This window comes from Hyalella azteca, unplaced genomic scaffold, assembly GCF_000764305.2.
Source record: "Hyalella azteca isolate HAZT.00-mixed unplaced genomic scaffold, Hazt_2.0.2 contig10556, whole genome shotgun sequence".
Taxonomy (NCBI): domain Eukaryota; kingdom Metazoa; phylum Arthropoda; class Malacostraca; order Amphipoda; family Hyalellidae; genus Hyalella; species Hyalella azteca.
Genome location: NW_025940590.1, coordinates 1 through 19,043, shown reverse-complemented (window position 1 = coordinate 19,043; position 19,043 = coordinate 1). Strand labels below are relative to the sequence as shown.

The 19,043-nt window shown below is 36.1% G+C and overlaps 1 protein-coding gene across 1 annotated transcript in view; it reads left to right on the top strand.

Moving 5' to 3' along the window:
• Positions 1–17,979, top strand: part of LOC108675652 (muscle calcium channel subunit alpha-1) — a 62,238-nt gene extending 44,259 nt beyond the window's left edge. The window contains exons 9-14 of the mRNA XM_047882482.1: positions 587–690; positions 2,600–2,757; positions 11,879–11,975; positions 15,983–16,128; positions 16,687–16,760; positions 17,824–17,979. Of these exons, the coding sequence (XP_047738438.1) occupies positions 587–690; positions 2,600–2,757; positions 11,879–11,975; positions 15,983–16,128; positions 16,687–16,760; positions 17,824–17,979 (735 nt within the window). The remainder of the gene's footprint in view (positions 1–586; positions 691–2,599; positions 2,758–11,878; positions 11,976–15,982; positions 16,129–16,686; positions 16,761–17,823) is intronic.
• The last annotated feature ends 1,064 nt before the right edge of the window (positions 17,980–19,043 follow it).

The following is a 19,043-nucleotide window of genomic DNA, read 5'->3' as shown; positions in this document are numbered from 1 at the left end:
GGATTGCTGGAGGTTATAGATCGATGGAATTAGATTGCTGGAGATTATAGATCGGTAGAATTGGATTGCTGGAGGTTATAGATCGATAGAATTGGATTGCTGGAGGTTATAGATCGATAGAATTGGATTGCTGGAGGTTATAGATCGATACAATTAGATTGCTGGAGGTTATAGATCGATACAATTGGATTGCTGGAGGTTATAGATCGATGGAATTGGATTGCTCGAGGTTATAGATCGACGGAATTGGATTGCTGGAGCTTATAGATCGACGGAATTGGATTGCTGCAGCTTATAGATCGATGGAATTGGATTGCTGGAGCTTATAGATCGATGGAATTGGATTGCTGGAGCTTATAGATCGATGGAATTGGATTGCTGATGCTTATAGATGGATGGAATTGGATTGCTGATGCTTATAGATGGATGGAATTGGATTGCTGAAGGTTATAGATCGATGGAATTGAATTGCTGGAGGCTATAGATCGATACAATTGGATTGTTGCAGGAATATTTGCTGTATTGCTAGATGTATGTGAAATTATCTCTCTTTATGGATTATTTACTAGTTATGATGATACGACAGATCGCTGACGCGCGCGGCAACTCATGGCAGTGGATCTACTTCTGCTCCATGATCATCCTCGGCGCCTTCTTTGTGATGAACCTCATCCTCGGTGTTCTCAGCGGGTCAGTCAATTACGAATACTTCCTAAGATAATATTTTATAGGTTAAATAATATTTTATACGTTAAATAATATTTTATAGGTTAAATAATATTTAATACATTAAATAATATTTTATATGTTAAATAATATTTTATAGGTTATATAATATTTTATACGTTGAATAATATTTTATACGTTAAATAATATTTTATAGGTTAAATAATATTTAATACATTAAATAATATTTTATATGTTAAATAATATTTTATAGGTTAAATAATGTTTTATACGTTAAATAATATTTTATAGGTTAAATAATATTTTATAGGTTAAATAATATTTTATACGTTAAATGATATTTTATACGTTATATAATACTTGGTCTTATGAAGAAGGATGTTTTACAAATAATTTGTCGAGGTTTCCAGAGATTTGCCGAATCGGGCATTAAATTGTACTGTCGTCTGATTTTCTTGAGATTGTTATTTTTTCAAGCTTCCTAATAAGAAAATATTAATTTATTCTGATTTTGGAGAACAAATAATATCCTGATGAATAATATCCCAATCGTAGACCTCGTTGAATTCATATTTAGAGAAGTATGCATAAAACTTTCGAACGATCCCAGTAATTTTTTCCAATTGGTTTAACTTCTGATCAAAAATAAGGAATTTACGACATCAGTTTCCGCAGTGCACGAGCTGGGTAACACATTTCGTTAGTATAGATAATTTATGGTAAATAATAGATAATTTAGTATAGATAATTTTTAGGTAAATGAAAGACCACCGCACACAAATTCGTACACAATAATTTCCCCCTCGCAATCTTGAAGATTTTGGTAAATTTTTAATTAAAATCAAGTGTTGTCTTCATATTCCAATTGTCATCACATTAGCAATGGTTGAATTCTCGTTAGACGTTCCTGATGAGAAAAAAATATATATAACATACTTTTTTATGTTGGAATAAAATGATTTAGAAGTCCGTGAGTGACTCACACACTCCACATCTTACTAGCAAATAAATCGCATCAGAACCTTACCCGAGCAAACTCAATTAGTTCATTAGAATTGTATTTTATTTAATTGAACCATTTTAGATTAATTTGCAATTTTCGATCGCGGAGCTCCCTTAAAACAATTACAAGTTTAATAGTATTTTATATCATTAATATATTTCCTGCGATAGTGTCTCTAATATCCTCCAACCCACGGGATAGTTCCTCTAATATCCTCCAACTTACGGACCCACGGGATAGTGTCTCTAATATCCTCCAACCCACGGGATAGTGCCTCTAATATCCTCCAACTTACGGACCCACGGGATAGTGTCTCTAATATCCCCCAACCCACGGGATAGTGCCTCTAATATCCCCCAACCCACGGGATAGTTCCTCTAATATCCCCCAACCCACGGGATAGTGCCCCTAATATCGTCCGACAATTGATTCAGATAAATAAAATATGCAAAATTAATCCGAAAAATTAAATCTAATTCCTTTAGACGTCACGAAAAGACAAACAGATCTCACTGGACGTCAAATTATTCATGAAGATTTTTAAAATTTGTTAACTGCGCAAATTTCAGATGAATTGTTTCATAAAATTTGAAGTAACTCGAATTGAAAAGCGCATCTTTATGCATTGCTGCGTTTTTTTCTATAATTGCAGCTTAATGATTGCTCTAAATTTGAAAATAACTTAGAATTTTCATTCGGAAATTTTTTAAAGAGTACTTTAATATGGAACTGAGCACATTTCCCCTCAAAAAAAAAAAAAAAAATAATAGTAATTGTTCATAAAATTTTCCTTCGAAAACTTTTTAAAGAAAACCTTGATATGAAACTGAGTACATCTTCCCTCCAAAAAAATAATAATTGTTCATTGAAATTAGCAAAAGTTGAGGAAAGTGCACACGGTACCCACAGAGAGTTCTCAAAAGAGAGGGAAAAAGCCCAAGCGAGGGGAGACTTCATGAAACTTCGTAAAAAGCAACAAATAGAAGAAGATCTCAGAGGCTACCTCGAGTGGATAACTGCTGCTGAGGACCTTGAATGTGATGGAGATGAAAAGAAAGAAACTGAGGGTAGGAGCCACATAAATCGCAATGTGGATTCGTTTTATTTTTGCGATGACTTTTCGTATTAACTCAATTGTTACGATTTTTCCTTGTAAAATTGTTTGATGACCCTTTTTTCTAACACTATTAATACTGTTTTTTTTTCTGGAAATGTTTAAGATTGCATCGTGCTTCCTGATACGCTTTTACGTTCGTTCGCAGTTCTTACTAGAAACTGAGACTGAATTAGCGTACAGTTTAATAACAACGATAAATGTAGACTGTAGACTGAAATGATCGAAGTGCATCTTCTCGGGGCTAGATTACCCCCTCTTTCTTGCCCGGCCATGTTTTATACTATAGATGATATATTATCAGATTTCTAGATGCTATTTTAACATATAATTCAAGCACGCTTGTTCAGCAACAAGAACAATCATAGGCCACATTAAATTTAAAAGGAAAGAGCGAAACCTTCAAGCTAACGATATATTATCAGATTAATAGATATTATATTAAAATATAATTCAAGCACGCTTGTTCAGTAACAAGAACAATCATATGCCACATTAAATTTAGAAGGGAAAAGCCACATCATCAAGTAATCGAATTTGTCCTCCTGGATCGACAGCCACGCGTCAATATGAAGGCTCGCTTTTTTCCTGGGTTCAAAACAGATTCTTTTACATATACTTTACATACTGAAATATTCCTTTAAATGATTTTCTATCACACAATGGCCTAAAAGAATACACTCTACGATATATTAGCATTTCTGAAGTACTTGTAAGTTTGTATAGGTCTCTTACGACCTGGAATTATATGCCTGCTCTCTGGTTTGATCTCACGGTTGAGTGATAACCTTTTTTTCTATTAATAACGAACAGTTTAAGTTAGCGTTGATTTACAGAGAGTTTACCGATTACGTAGCAATAGATTTTATTGTATCTAAGCATTTGAATTTTTTGCTTTCTAAATATCCATAATAAAAGCTTTGATGGGTTTTCCAGAAATTCATGATTTTGAAATGTGACAAATATTTGGATTAACTTAGTAGTGCCTGAATGTCAAAGGCAGTAGGAAGTACGAGCTCGATGCCTTGTAAACTCGTGAATTACAGCAATTATTGGGCTCACTAGGTGTTGTTTTAGCGCATTTTCTCATTTATGGGAAAAAAAGGCGCTATTATGTCCGTCTGTCCGTCCGTCCGTCAGTTCGTCTGTCCGTGACTTCACGTTTTCGTTGACGAGAAAATGCGCTCTGTCACTCACTGCAGTGAGTACTGAGTTATGTATTTTAAGTTATTGCTGTATCATTATCATGAATTTCTGCATCACTCACCCACGCAGTGAGTCGGACTCACCGGTCTGAAACTTGTCGGCGGCTCAACAGTATACTTTTTAGCCAACCCTGGTAATGCTTGCTAGAGTTTATTTCCCTTCTATAGCTAGATATCATAGACCAATGAGGTTTGTTTGCCTCTCACAAACTAACCGTAGTGAACAATTCTAAATTGAAGTAGTTTCTATCAGAAGCAGTTTATTGTGGCCCCAATTTTCAAAGTAGTTTCTATCAGGAACATTTTATTGCGGCCAATTATGGACCATTTTATTATCTTCCGCTGATCCGCCGACAATTTCTCAGTCTGCGTTTTGCTACATGTGTTCGCTTGCTCTTTAACTTTACTAACGTGGTTGTTGGTTAACTGGTTGTTGGTGTAGAGAGTTTTCGAAAGAGAGGGAGAAGGCAAAAGCGAGGGGAGACTTCCGTAAGCTGCGCGAGAAACAGCAGATTGAAGAAGACTTACGAGGCTATCTTGAGTGGATCACACACGCCGAGGACATCGAACCTGAGGGAGATGAGAAAAAGGAACCAGACGGTATGATGCTCTCATGTCATACCTCATGTCATACCCTCATATGCCCTCATGTCATACCCTCATATGCCCTCATGTCATACCCTCATATGCCCTCATGTCATACCCTCATGNATAAAATTAATCTTATAAGCTGTCTCTTATACACATCTAGATGTGTATAAGAGACAGCCATCATCTCTATCTAATATCCTGCTTCTTTCCTTACCACACTTATTTATTTTTCATACTCTTTCCTCAATTTAAATAAATTGAGGAAGTTTATTTATTATGTATTAGAAATTTATTCTTTATTATTTAAAATATTTATAAACTGATTCCAGAAATTTATTTCAGTTTCTGGAATCATTTTCGCTCGTATCGCCAGTGCACTTCCTTAAACATGGTTCTCGGTACCACATCTATCTTGCTATTCAACTATACTTAATTTTTTGCAATTTTCATAGCGATAAACACTACTGCGTATGATATATATGAGGTATTTGGTATTGTTCTACAAATAATATTAATTCTTCAATTCGACCTTTTCGTTTATACCTGCTTCCACTTTTGATCTCATTCATTCTTCGTTTTATCTCCACATTCGTTATTATTTCTAAATATTTTCCTAGAAACTATTCCATTTTTTCAATCATTCATTTCGATCTACTTCACCGATCTACTTCGATCTTCTTCTACTTTTCGATCTACTTCACCTCAATCTTTTATGCTTTTCCTTGTCTGTCATTTAACCTCTGCGAATTATTTCGCGCTGAGGAAATTCAACTTTTTAATCACTTAACATTAAATAATCCTAAATTCTCTCCCATCATTGATACATTGCAGTGTAGTGCCGCTCACCATCACTGCAGTGTAGTGCCGCTCACCATCACTGCAGTGTAGTGACGCTCACCATCACTGCAGTGTAGTGCCGCTCACCATCACTGCATGTGTAGTGACGCTCACCATCACTGCAGTGTAGTGACGCTCACCATCACTGCAGTGTAGTGACGCTCACCATCACTGCAGTGTAGTGACGCTAATAATTCGACTGCAAGTGTTTCCATTAAAGTGTAAACCGAATCTACAATATATTCTAATATATGAAATAAAATACAAAATGTTACATTGCTTCAGTGATCAATATACCAAAAGCGGTTGAAGGCAACTCACGTTTTCATTGCATCTTCACAATAAAATAAATTATATTATTATTGAATTATTATTATTATTATACACAAATTATTGCACTTAGCGAAGTGAAAATAACGTAACTGGAACGATGATCAAACGGAGGTTGAATAAATACAAATTATTTGTGTTTAACGATCAAAAGAATAAAATACCACATCGTTTTCGATACAAATAATCAAAGAACCTTTGTAAATGTAAGAATTGTAAGAATTGAAGAAGCGCTTGCAGTCAATCTGTTGATGTGATTGTTCTCTACCCACGATTGCCCCCTCTAGCATCTTCTAACTGCTCGTGTCTATAAACTCCTTCTTACTGTTAGCCTATAAAGATTTACTTAGCTTCTATGTCTACCTTGAGAGTGTTGAAGTATTTACACTTATTTATATTGGTGCCAGACATGCTGTGTTGTTTCTCGTCAATATTATTCCTACTGAAATAGAACACATTTGTAAATAGTTGTCTTCATTCCACCACGCTAGATTTGTGTTATTTTCTAGAGATTATTTTTTGGGTGATTGCATCGTATGCGACCGTCCATTTCTTAGCAGAGTTTTATTGTAAACTTGCCTTGGTTAAAATGCCTTAGACGTTGCTTTCTGACTACCAATCTTGTGCCGCCATAGTTGATTGGGCGGTGGTTTCTCTAGAGATTATTTTCATGATTTATCTGTGAACTACTACTATCATATGTGTTTTGTGTGGAGTATTTACTTTTTCATTAACGGGTGGTGAATATTGATACAAGAGAGTGAGTCTACTTCCATTTTGTTTGCACATTTATAACGAATAAAACGTTCTCTATTACAGATATGACTGGTAAATGCATTAAACTGGCTTGCATAGTTTGATTCCTGCGAAAAATTTAAAATCAGTCAATCGTTCACTTCACCTTGACTGCATTTTTCCAACATGACTGCCTTGCATGACGATCACTTGATAATGCAGTGCAGTTCCGTAGATTTTACAAAATATCGTCAGAGGCCGTTGCAATTTTTTTTCTTCAATCGATGAGCCATAGATATTACATGCCCGCGTATGTTTGTCACTGTAGATCTGTACAAATATTCGATTAGAAACTCCGATGTTTACCCTCTCCATCTATTAGTCACTTTGCACGCCATACCTTACGACAATTTCTCACCGAAAGTATAGCATTGATCTCAGAATACCGTACGAACATCCATGTGAAAATATGCATCACGATTTCTCGCTATAATTTGATCCCCGAACACTGCCACGAATTCCGTGTACACATTTTATTGCGGCATGTGCAGTTCAATTTCGAGGTCTGAACACCAACATAATTCGATTTATAGATCATGTTATTCGGTTAACATTAATTTTGTAACGAGGAATCTGTCAATTAAGCGAATCTTTTTTTTGTTTCATAATGATTCACAATAAACGAAATAAGTTCCAGCGAAGATATTAGCGTGGATCAGCTGACCATTGCACTCTCACGAAGGCTGTTACGTCTATCACTTGATACCTTAAGCGCGTCTCGGTATATGCGTATTTTTATGCACGTATTCAACACGAAGGATGTTACGTCTATCACTTAATACCTTAAGCGCGTCTCGGTATATGCGTATTTCTGTGTACGTAATTCAACAATCAATCGATTTCCGCCAGACATTTTACGACCTTATTCTGGTTAGTCCTTCTCCGCGGCAACGAAAGTCGGAACAACATTTGCCGAAAATTTTTTTAGCTGCATTCATTTCAAATATTAAAAATTATTAGAAAATTGAAAAAAAATCCCGTCCATTCGTGTAATATAAAATTTTATTGCGCAACTAAACGAGTTGATGGAAGACGATAGTCACCTTAAATGCATATCGTATTGTTTTATCAATCAAATAAACTTTGAACCAAAACAAATAGTAACTATCGATTTGCTATAAAAAAGAGCGAAGTACAGCCGAGAAGTTTTGAGTTGAGAAAGTTTCCTAATTCATGAATGTATAAAAAGTTTAGGCGAGAAATTGTGCGAGATGGATTGGAATTAGACATAACCGTTATATAGGTTGGCATAGCAAGACTTACAGAGAATCGTGGCTGAAGTGAGTGTTATAATGCCAAGCAATCATTGCCAAAATTAATTCAATTATACCGAAGGCAAATTGCGCACAGATTTTTCAAGAGTTGACAAATCTGTAAATTCAGTTTTTTTTTCGATCCTAAATATCGATAAAATCTGATTTTTATTTGCTTTTTATTTGACGCTCATTATGATGCAGGGCGATAAAAATGAAAAAAACTATATTAAATTCATTAATAGAAAACGGGAAGCAGCGACGTTTGAAGATAAAAAAAACTCGTTAAAAAATTTTATAATTATTATTTGAACGGAAATAAACAGGGAAGGTGGCATTCAACTCAGTGTTAGTAAATGGTCAGAATTTATTGCGTTTAAATTCAATTTGAGGAGCAAAATTCTGATAATTTCGCGCCTTTTGGTGTTGTGTCGGCGAGCAGAGGGCGGCGGGGGGCGGCGCTTCGTAATCCCCGGCGCGGGGGGGCGTGGCACTACATCCATCGCATCACCTACATCCCTACTGCTCTTCTTACCTCTATTGTCTATGCGTAACTGTATGTATATTAAGAGTCCCTTTACTACTTAATACAAGAATTACTACTTTACAATCTCCCCTACCCAGACCATGCACTTCCCAGTGAAAATTTACAGACGCGGCAGCTTCTGATTTGGATTAACAGAAGCTGGGGCGACTCTAAATTTTGTTAGGGTACCTATCGTATGTATTTATTTTGAAGACCCTTCAAAACCCGCGACGCAAGCACTGCTGCTTCTCCACCACTCTAATGAAGCTCCTACATCGTGCACTATGATACGCATGTATTTGTACTAAGCCCACACACCAAACACCAAGTTCATTGTGTACGTTGAAAGGTGATTTCCTGAACTGCACAAATGTGTACGTCGATACACGATTGTCCCTCTCGAATCGCACATGTACAATCATTTTCATCCCTAATTTCAACTAGAGTTATTACTGCAAGGATAACTCTTTTATGATGTCTCAATTAACAACAACCACACCATGAATGTGTACTGATTTATGAGATATTTTCAAGTGCTTATTATACAGCTACAGACAAGAATCCTCAACGGCCTTTTTTTTGAAGCGGCCGCGAATTTTCATCGGGTTTAAACATTTTTTCCCCTACAAACCCTGTACAATGTCCATATACAACTGAGGGCCCCCTATTCAATACTCAACACCAATGTACTCATAAGATGACAGCAAATTCATCACATCATTTGAAGATAATGCCAGAAATATTCTGAAGTCGAACTTAACAACTTCACACTCGATTCTACCCTCTCGCCCCAAACCAAAACTTTCCACGCAGTGACCCTTTGTTACAGTAACTGCCGTAACGTTCGTTACTTGTGCACGCAATCCAGTGATTTGTTCTCGAATGTTCATGAATTTTTTTGTGAAATATTAGCAGGCTCCCGGAAATATCACGATTCACTCGTGAGTGAATAATGATTAAAATTTAGATAAGCTTGTATCTCGGGTTAATTATGTTATGATTTGTCATAAGATTATCGTTGTTAATTCGAGCAAATTGTATCGAATATACAGAGAACATTGCGAGAAATACACTAGTCTGAATCATATTCTGAAATAGTTAACTCCTGAATGAAATTGTGATTTGAATTTTCGTTTATTTTGCCATTAAGTGAGATGGCTATAAATTTAAACGGAGTATTGGACTCGACACGATCTATAGGAGCGAGAAATCGGATCAAGGTAGAGGGTAAAGTTATAACTTTACCCTCTAATCCCCTCGTCGCATGAGCTTCTCGTGCGAAGAGCAACCTGGCAAAAAAAACTACGAGAATAATTGCTCATACTGGCATTCTTTATATGTTCAACGGGAATCAATATTTTTCTTGTAAATTACGATATTTTTTCATGATTTCCAATGTAATTGTTATAAAATTTATCAGGTTTACGATAATTTCTGTGATAAAGCTGGCACTGATATCGAAGGGCCGAAGAGATACCATTTGTCGTCAAATTTCAAGCTCAACAGTATAACTCCCTCAACTGAACTTTTACTCAATATATGTTTCAGAATATGAGCATAAATAGCGACTGATTAATTACACATGCTATAGGTGCAAACTTCAGAGCTCTATTAAGAGCGACTCGCTTTTTCTCACTGCATTGTTCAGACTTTCTTTTTGTACTAAAAGCATTTGTATTATTATTATACACAAAGTGTTCTACACTATAAACACGAAATGGGCATTACAGAGGCAACCGATCACTCTTGTTTTTGGCTCGTTCACTGCAAAATGCAGATTTTTTTCGATTTTCTGGGAAGCGCTTTTCTCCCTTGCAACGTTGTCCTGGTTTACTTTAATCTTCGTCAACAAAGATTGCGAATATCTATTACCTAATTTTAGTTCCAATACACATAACAATTATTCGACTGTTTCGTCCAATTTAAAGACGCACTTGAAGTATCGAAAGTGTTCATAGCGATCAATTTAACAAGCCCCCTTCAAAATGAAATAAAACAAAAATTTAAATAGAATGAATATACTCGGAATTCAAGACTATTTGCTCATCTTAAGTCATTGCTATGCCCAAGAATAACTTTAAGCTTCCTAACACTAGTTCTCTCCCCTAAATTGTTATTAGCGCACTAGATTGCCTGTATTCGAGTCATGAGTTGCTAGTCTTTGTAGTTTACCCTTTAGCGCCCCACCGGTGCATGCGTTCATGGTTCTTGAATGCGTAAAGTAATTGTTCTATCAACTGCATGTTAGTTTTCGAACGTTTTCCTGCATGGAGTGAATCTCATTGTGTTTTGAAAATAATGTTGGCCGTGAGCGATTGTACTCCGCTCAACACTGGCTCTGGTGCACCAGTTTTTGGATGCAAGGATTTGTTGAAAATAGATAGGTTTACCGTAATACTAATTTATTTATTATGAACGTTTATTGATCATTTATTATTTGAAGGCATTGACCCTAGCAATAATTTTGCGGTTGATTACTGGTCGAGACAATATGAAGCTATTTGGCATGAAAATTTAATAGGAGAGATCTAAAATATAGTTTTATCAGTAGCTGTTTTCTCCATACCAATTTTAGTGCCATTTTATCGTCAATAAATGCTACTTTAAGATTTTATTGAATTAATGCGTCAAAATATTGTTCACGGCAGCATGAGTTCTCGAACTCCTTCCATTCAAATCCTCATTAATTAATAAAATATTTAAATTCCCGACTACAGCTGCTTCTTAATTGAGTCAAACTTAATTAATTAAAAACCTAATTTATACCATCGATTTTCAGTCAGGTTGTCACGTGTTTTTTTATTCAACAAACGCTTGCACCTTTTTTAAGAATTTTTCTGGAAAATAACTCAATCTGCCTGTTATTCATTAATTCTCATCTTTTATTGAAATGAAATATTGATTCCGAAAATTTGTGGAGACTTTTCTTTAGTCTCAACTTTATTGTGCTTTCGTGATACGCAACTTGAGTTTTTTTGCGAATGCCGGTGTCATTTTCATAACAACATAATCGACACTTTTTATTAAGCACAATAGTTTGTTTTTATAGGCCTGTGAATGGTTATTATTCGATTACTTTTGAAAGCTGCAATTCATTGCTTACTAGAGCACTGCAAGCAAGATTTATGACATTAAATTCTAAAATATGATAAATTCTAAATTATGATATTTCTTAAATAAAGCTCGTAGTGACCAAAAAACATTATCTTTAGTCCTATGCGTGTCTCGGAATTTTAAATTTTCATAAATTTCATTTCGTAGAAAGTTCATTTTCCAGTTGTTTCCGATTATGAAGTATCTCGGCTATAATTTTTATCAGCTATAATATCAGTTTGCTATTATCAAGTGCTGTAGGACTTTGCACAATTTTAAATTTTCACTGAGAAAAGCTAAAAATATATCCCAATGAAATAATCAAGATAAATTAACTAACTAGAGAAATTATAACTAAGTTTATTCGTTTAGTATTTGATTTTTTCTTGAAACGTTTGACTAACGTTGAATAGTTGTGTTGAATTTGTTATTTGTGTGTTGCAGCAAAAACCGTCGAGGTGGAGTCCATGGACCGGGGGGAGGATGGGGAGGAGGGGTCCCAGCCCTCCCCTTGGGAGAAGAGGAAGAAGGGATTTGACCGGTGAGAATATATTCCTGTTATTCTTTTGTTATCTTTTTAGCGCATTTTCTCATTTATGGAAAAAATGCACTACGTCATGTCCGCCTGTCCGTCCGTCTGTCTGTCCGTCCGTGACTTCACGTTTTCGTCGACGAGAAAATGCGCTCTCTGTCACTCACTGCAGTGAGCACTGAGTTATATTTTTTTTCGTTGCTTAACTTATGGAAGTTGAGTAAGGTGCTGAATTTGGTTCCATATAAATTTGTTTGTTATTCGGTTATTTTTCCAATGATAATGCATTCATTTAGTGATTTATTGCATATCTGATCGATCTATATTTGAATAATTTCACTGGCGGAATGATTTATAAAATTCATTGGTTCAATAGTAGATTTTTTAAATGTGGAATTTAATTTCGTCTCAATGAGTCAATGTTTCAGCGTAATCTTCCACAATCTGATGAGTAATGGAGTTACGATTAAAAATATATCGAGCGAATTATTTCAATGGATATTATTCTATATTACATTCGATGGCCTATCATATGGCGGCTGCTAGTCTCTTCACTAATCACTTATGGTCTTTCCACTAGTTCCTGTGCTAATTTTCTAACTATTTGATAGTTAGAAAATTAGCTAGTTTTCTATTTGATAGTTAGAATTAAAATGTTTCATAGATGATTGCTAGATTTGCATGATGTAATATTAGTGTCATATGAGCAGCGTTTATCTTCTTAGTCAGAGAAACAGTGTTCATAACTACTAAAAATACTTATTATGACGAATTTAGTTCTATTACACTAGTTAGTTATGAACTAATGTGATTATTCCAGATTGTAATATCATCATTAGTTTGATTAGTTGTTGCATACTTAGCACTAGTACTTTATGCTGCCTGCGCTTCATAAATAGTCCTACATTTATAGAAACTATAGGAAGGCTAATTAATTTTTAACAGTAATCTTTAGCAGCGAGTTGTTCTAGATTTAGCATTCTTCTGAATTATCCCAGTGGCGTGGAACGCCAGCAAATTTCTATTTTGAACTTGAATTTTTCCTTTAGTAGGAATAGTTTCGTGGAACGCCAGCATATTCTATTATAGAATTAAAGTTTTCCTTTAGTAGGAATAGTTTTTACTACGGCCTCGTCGCATATTAAGCTTACGAACTTTTTTCTCTGACATTGTAGCTTCGTGAAGAGCACGCTCGGGTGGGTGTCTCTCCGTGTTCGGTAACTGTGTGACTTTTCGATCAGGACACATCATCTCAATCATTGATCACGAATTTTAAAGAGACAGAACATCTTGCAACAACGAACTTTTGACTCGATCGTGATTTTCGATTTCCAATCTTTCAAGTCGATCTATTCACATAAACTTGTCGTGATCTTATGACCTATTAACTCAACTTCTCAGAGGTATTCGATCGTTTCAATTGATCGTTGTGCTCGATCGTTGTTCTCAATTGTTTGATTCGATCATGTTTTTGATGACTCGAACTAGAGTCGTACACCGTTGTTCTTTAACTGTGTGACCTTTCCATGCACTGCAAGGTATAGTTTTAACGAAATTTTATCTATGGCAACGTATCACTGCCCACACCAAAGCTTCATGCATTAGTTTCTTACCCTTGTAATCCGCAATAAATCCGTTTCCAATGCATTGGCCACTTCCCGAGGTCGCCTGTGTGAACGCTCAATGAATTGTCATGCGCTAATGTCATTTCAATGTGTATAACACTGAATGATGATATCGGATGGCCAAACAGATACTTACTGATGAAAAAATTGCAATTTCCAGATGTTTGTACTTTCTTTGGAGCTTGAAAAAGTTTTTTACTGCACAACGAAAAGCTCCCATAAGTTATACGCTATATAGCAAAATTTAGATACGGCCAGACTTTTCAATAGGTGCCGCCTAAGAGTCGGAAAGGACGTAGACTAGTCGCTCATATATAGTCCGCTTCGGCTCAAACGTTTGCAACTATGAGGTCGGGAAGGAGATTCTGACCAGGAGCTGATCAAAAAACTTTGAGCCGAGTGGAGCGACTCTGAGGCAGAAGCCTAGGTGGTACTCGAATTTTGTTTGGGCTGCAGTACGTTCGTAACAATATTGAAGAAAAATGGAATACCCATAATTAATACTTGCTAATAATGCATTGAGCGCGGCTCCCGATAGTTGCCTGAATTATTCAATTAATATTTCATTCAAAAAAATTATTGAAGGTACATAAACTGCTGCCATAATGCATATTCAAAATCCTTCACATTCAATTTAAGACGAATGCTCATGAGCTTTCATCTTGAACTTGCTTGCCATAAAATAAATTTTTTTAATTTGTTCTCGCTACTAATATATCGGCCCGTAGTTATTCGAGGTGGTTCTTCATAAGATTTATTCGTAAATCAAACTTATTCTAAGTATCTATTCAAATTATGTGCAATGCAATGCTCGAATTACAATCTTGGTAACTGCAACATCGTAAGATCCCAGGCTTTGGAAAACTCACGAAGATGGCCAAAAATAAACCCCCTGCTTTGGTACCTTTCATCAGCGAAGCTTGTCCTAGTTAACAATTGTTTACATTTTCAGATTGTTTGACATTGTGATGTTTTTCGATTTTCATGTTCAAATATATTTCGAAACAATAAATAAGTTTTTATTTAGCGTTGAGCTTACGCCCGCTTGACGTGACGCATGAGTTTCAGTTTCTTTAATCCCAGTTCCTTCAAGGTATATTTGAATATAAATATAAGCATCTCCCAAACAATTACCAAACAATTACTGCACCGAGTGACATAATCGTCAACGCTAGGGCGATAATCGCAATCTGTATCGTAGACGACGCCATTTAATTTTAATAAACTGCAGAACTGATCGTGGCGTATATAGAACTTATTTTGTTGTTCTTATCGATTTTACTTAAAATCAATGTTTTTCCCCATTAATTTATGATAAGTAATGAATTTAATTCGTTTAATATTGGATGGTAAATGAATTATTAAATTGATAAATTACTTGAAATGATTTAATATCGACACCGATATTTATGAATGAAATGAAACTGACGCTGACATTAATGAAATACTCATTTATTCCTTAAAATTATCCTCGTTATATGGCCGCTAAAATTCCGAAGAGGCATGAAAAATATATTTAATTGGGACAAAATTAAGTAACTTTTGACGCCCTCTAAATTCCTTTGTTTTCGTTTTATAAGCCATATTCTCCTGGATACCAAGACATGTGAAGTCGTCGTTTCTGTACACATTCCCTTGTTTTTATTGTTCAGAATGTATTTTGCATCATTTTAGGTAGTGGGAGTGATGAATACGTATGAATAGCACGCACACAAAAAAATGAATGGGCATTACTGTCCAAATCCTGACGCACTTAGCTACAGCAAGAGCATAGAGCGGATCTCGCACTAATTCCCAGTGAAAATTTACAGACGCGGCTGCTTCTCATTTGGGTTACCAGAAGCTGGGGCGACTCTAAATTTGTTAGGGAATTTGCTTTTTCGCCGGGCAAAACTGTGTCAGGATGACCCGCAATAATGCAAAGAGAACATTGCTATTTGGACAAAGTCTAGCTCATTTATTTGAGTGCGACAACATTTGTGTGCGGAACATTCGTTTGATTTTAACATCTTTTCTTACTAACCCTAAAGCTTTGCCAGACGCCATTTGCAGGAACTCTGACAAATTAAACTTCTTGATTTTTATCCTCTCATTTACACAATTTTTTACCATTTCAAAACTTAATTAGTTTTTTCTATTCCTTGATATTTGTTTCAATGATTTGTATTCGTTCCGATGTGGTTCACTCTTTATCTTATGATGTCGTATTAAATAAGTCGTCATTATTCTGGGAAAAATAGAACGAAATAGAATAGTGATTTATATAATTAAGAGAACATCTATTAGAACTTTTAAATGAAGTTGTTAATTACTCAGGTCAGCATTGAATTTTACCGTCATCAAAATACATTATCATCTTTAAAGAATATCTAATGGATTTAAAATTCACAGCATTAACCGGCGCTGCAGAAGAGCGTGTAGGAAAGCCGTGAAGAGTCAAGCCTTCTACTGGCTGATTATTGTGCTAGTGTTCCTGAACACTGCCGTGCTCGCTAGTGAACACTATAAACAGCCGCAGTGGCTCAGCCATTTCCAGGGTGAGTGTTCTGGCTATTATTGTGGGGTAATTGTAATTAATATTAAACGATTCATTGATATAAATTGTATCAGACAACCGCAGTGGCTCAGCCATTTCCAGGGTGAGTGTTCTGGCTATTATTGTGATGTAATTGTAATTAATATTGAACGACTCATTGATAGGAAATTATATCAAACAGCCGTATAGTGGCTCAGCCATTTCGTGCGTGAGCATTATGGCTATTATTGTGGGGTAACTCTTGTACTTAATATTGAACGACTCATCGATAGGAAATTGTAACAAATGGGTCTCTTGACGCTTGTCTAATATTAACTTGTCTTTTTTTCATTAATATTAACTTTTTTCATGCAAATTTAATTGAGAAAATTACTATTATATCATTATATTGACCCTATTATCAATTGCAATTTATAGAATTAGCTAATTGTAGTCAGAAGATTTTCCAACATTTTTTAGGTTGCTGCAATGCATAGTGCATTGTTTTGACCTCTAGATTATGGAATTATGGGCCAAATGATAATTTTATGCAAGTATTTAAGCCACTTTACCCGCACAGATTACGTGAACATCTTCTTCGTGGTGCTCTTCACGTGCGAAATGTTCCTCAAAATGTACAGCTTGGGCTTCCAGGTGAACAGTAGATTAGCATTAATTGTTTACAGTTGATATCGCATATACGTATTTATAAAAAATTCATTTTCTCCATAAATCTACGGGAATCGCAACCACTCTTTCAGATGTAATACATGAGCTTCCAGGTGAACAGTAGATTACTATTAATTGTTTGTCAGTTGATATCGTTTACTTGTTGAGCTCCTTTATCAATTAATCGAGCCTCCGCATCTATTAATTAAACGCCCCAATCAATTAGTTCCTGTTGCTGTTTGGGTTTAAGTTAATAATTTAAAATGATCAAAGTTTCTAAGCAAGATTTCCGACGGTGGTATTTCTTTCGAATTTCTATGTAGAATTTTCAGATAAAATTTCGATGTAGAATCTCCGTAACAAGATTCGCTATTAAAAGTTCTTAACCCCTATTGCTTATCACGATTTCCTCGTATGCGATTTAATAAATAAAAATTATTATCAATCGAAATTATTACTTTTTTTTATAGCCCATCAATAACATGTACCGTAGCTGTGAGATGATACTTGCACGATATCGTATCACACTTACCTTACGAGACTTTTTTTAATAGTGCATACTATTACTGTTTTTACATAAGGTTTCTAATAGTGCATGCTATTAAGGTTTTTACAGTGCATTTTATTACATATGGTTTTTAATAGTGCATCTACTATGGTTTTCAATAGTGCATAGTGCATACTATCAAGATTTTTACTAGTGCATACTATTAAGGTTTTTACAGTGCATTTTATTACATAAGGTTTTTAATGGTGCATACATTACGGTTTTTACATGAAATTTTATTACATTAGGTTTTTAATAGTGCATATTATTAAAATTTTTACAGTACATTTTATTACATAAGATTACACCATAGTTTATTACACCATAGTTATAACTCATGCTCATCTCTACAGGGCTACTTCGTGTCTCTTTTGAACCGCTTCGACACCATTAATATTTCTACAGTGCATTTTATTGCACAAGGTTTTTAATAGTGCATCTACTAAGATTTTTAATAATGCATACCGTCACCATAGTTGTAACTCACCCCCGTCTCTGCAGGGCTACTTCGTGTCTCTGTTCAACCGCTTCGACTGCTTCGTGGTGATCAGCTCCATCACGGAGGTGGTGCTCACCGCTACAGAGATCATGCCGCCCCTCGGCGTCTCTGTGCTCAGATGCGTCAGGCTGCTCAGGGTCTTCAAAGTAACCAAGTGAGACCCGCCGACCAGGGTTGGTAGGAGGGTTCACCCAGGGCTTAGACCCGGCACGCAGCGTTTAGACCCTGGAGGGTAGGCAGGGTTGGGTTTACACCCTGCAGGGTAGGCAGGGTCGGGTTCAGACCCTGCAGGGAAGGCAGGGTTGGGTTCAGACCCTGCAGGGTAGGCAGGGCTAGGTTCAGACCCTGCATCATCGCTGCATGGTAGGCAGGGTTGGGTTCAGACCCTGCAGGGTAAGCAGGGTTGGGTTCAGACCCTGTAAGGTGGGCAGGGTTGGGTTCAGACCCTGCAGGGTAGGCAGGGCTAGGTTCAGACCCTGCATGGTAGGCAGGGTTTGGTTCAGACCCTGCATGGTAGGCAGGGTTGGGTTCAGACCCTGCATGGTAGGCAGGGTTGGGTTCAGACCCTGCAGGGTAGGCAGGGTTGGGTTCAGACCAGGCAGGGTAGGCAGGGTTGGGTTCAAAGTAAAGCTGAAATTTGAAGATAGAATACGAGCTTTCATCGCCGCAATTGAGAATATTCGAGCAGCATTTTTATAAAGAATATATCGGCTAAAGCCTTTATTACATTGTTAATTGTTCCCTTATTTTTCAAATGAATTGAAATGATTTATTTCGAGCAAATGCTTAATTGTCTTGTCAGCATTTCGAGCGTTTCGAAAAATTTATTGTTGTATTAGAAAAAGGACGGAGACATATGTTGAATATCTTTGCTTAGTTTAAACGTTCGTATGCTTCGTCCAAACTGAGGAAGTAAGAATTACATTGCATAGATTATCAACATGAATTTGTTCACTTTTTCAATCTCTAATTGGATTAAACCGCTTATTTCTGGGTTGGAATAAAATGAAATGAAAATTGTTCTATTGTTGGAATAAAATGAAAATTGTTCCACCCATGAAAATATATTTTCCTAAACCATGAATAGAGGTATTAGAGATCGCTATGATGTGTGTCCTTACCTTATGATGACCTTATGATGAGTTCGGGACTTCCTAGTCCCCGGTCACGCTGATGCGCCGCCTTCGTCGTCCTCCGTCTCCGAGTCGTCGTCGGATGTAAC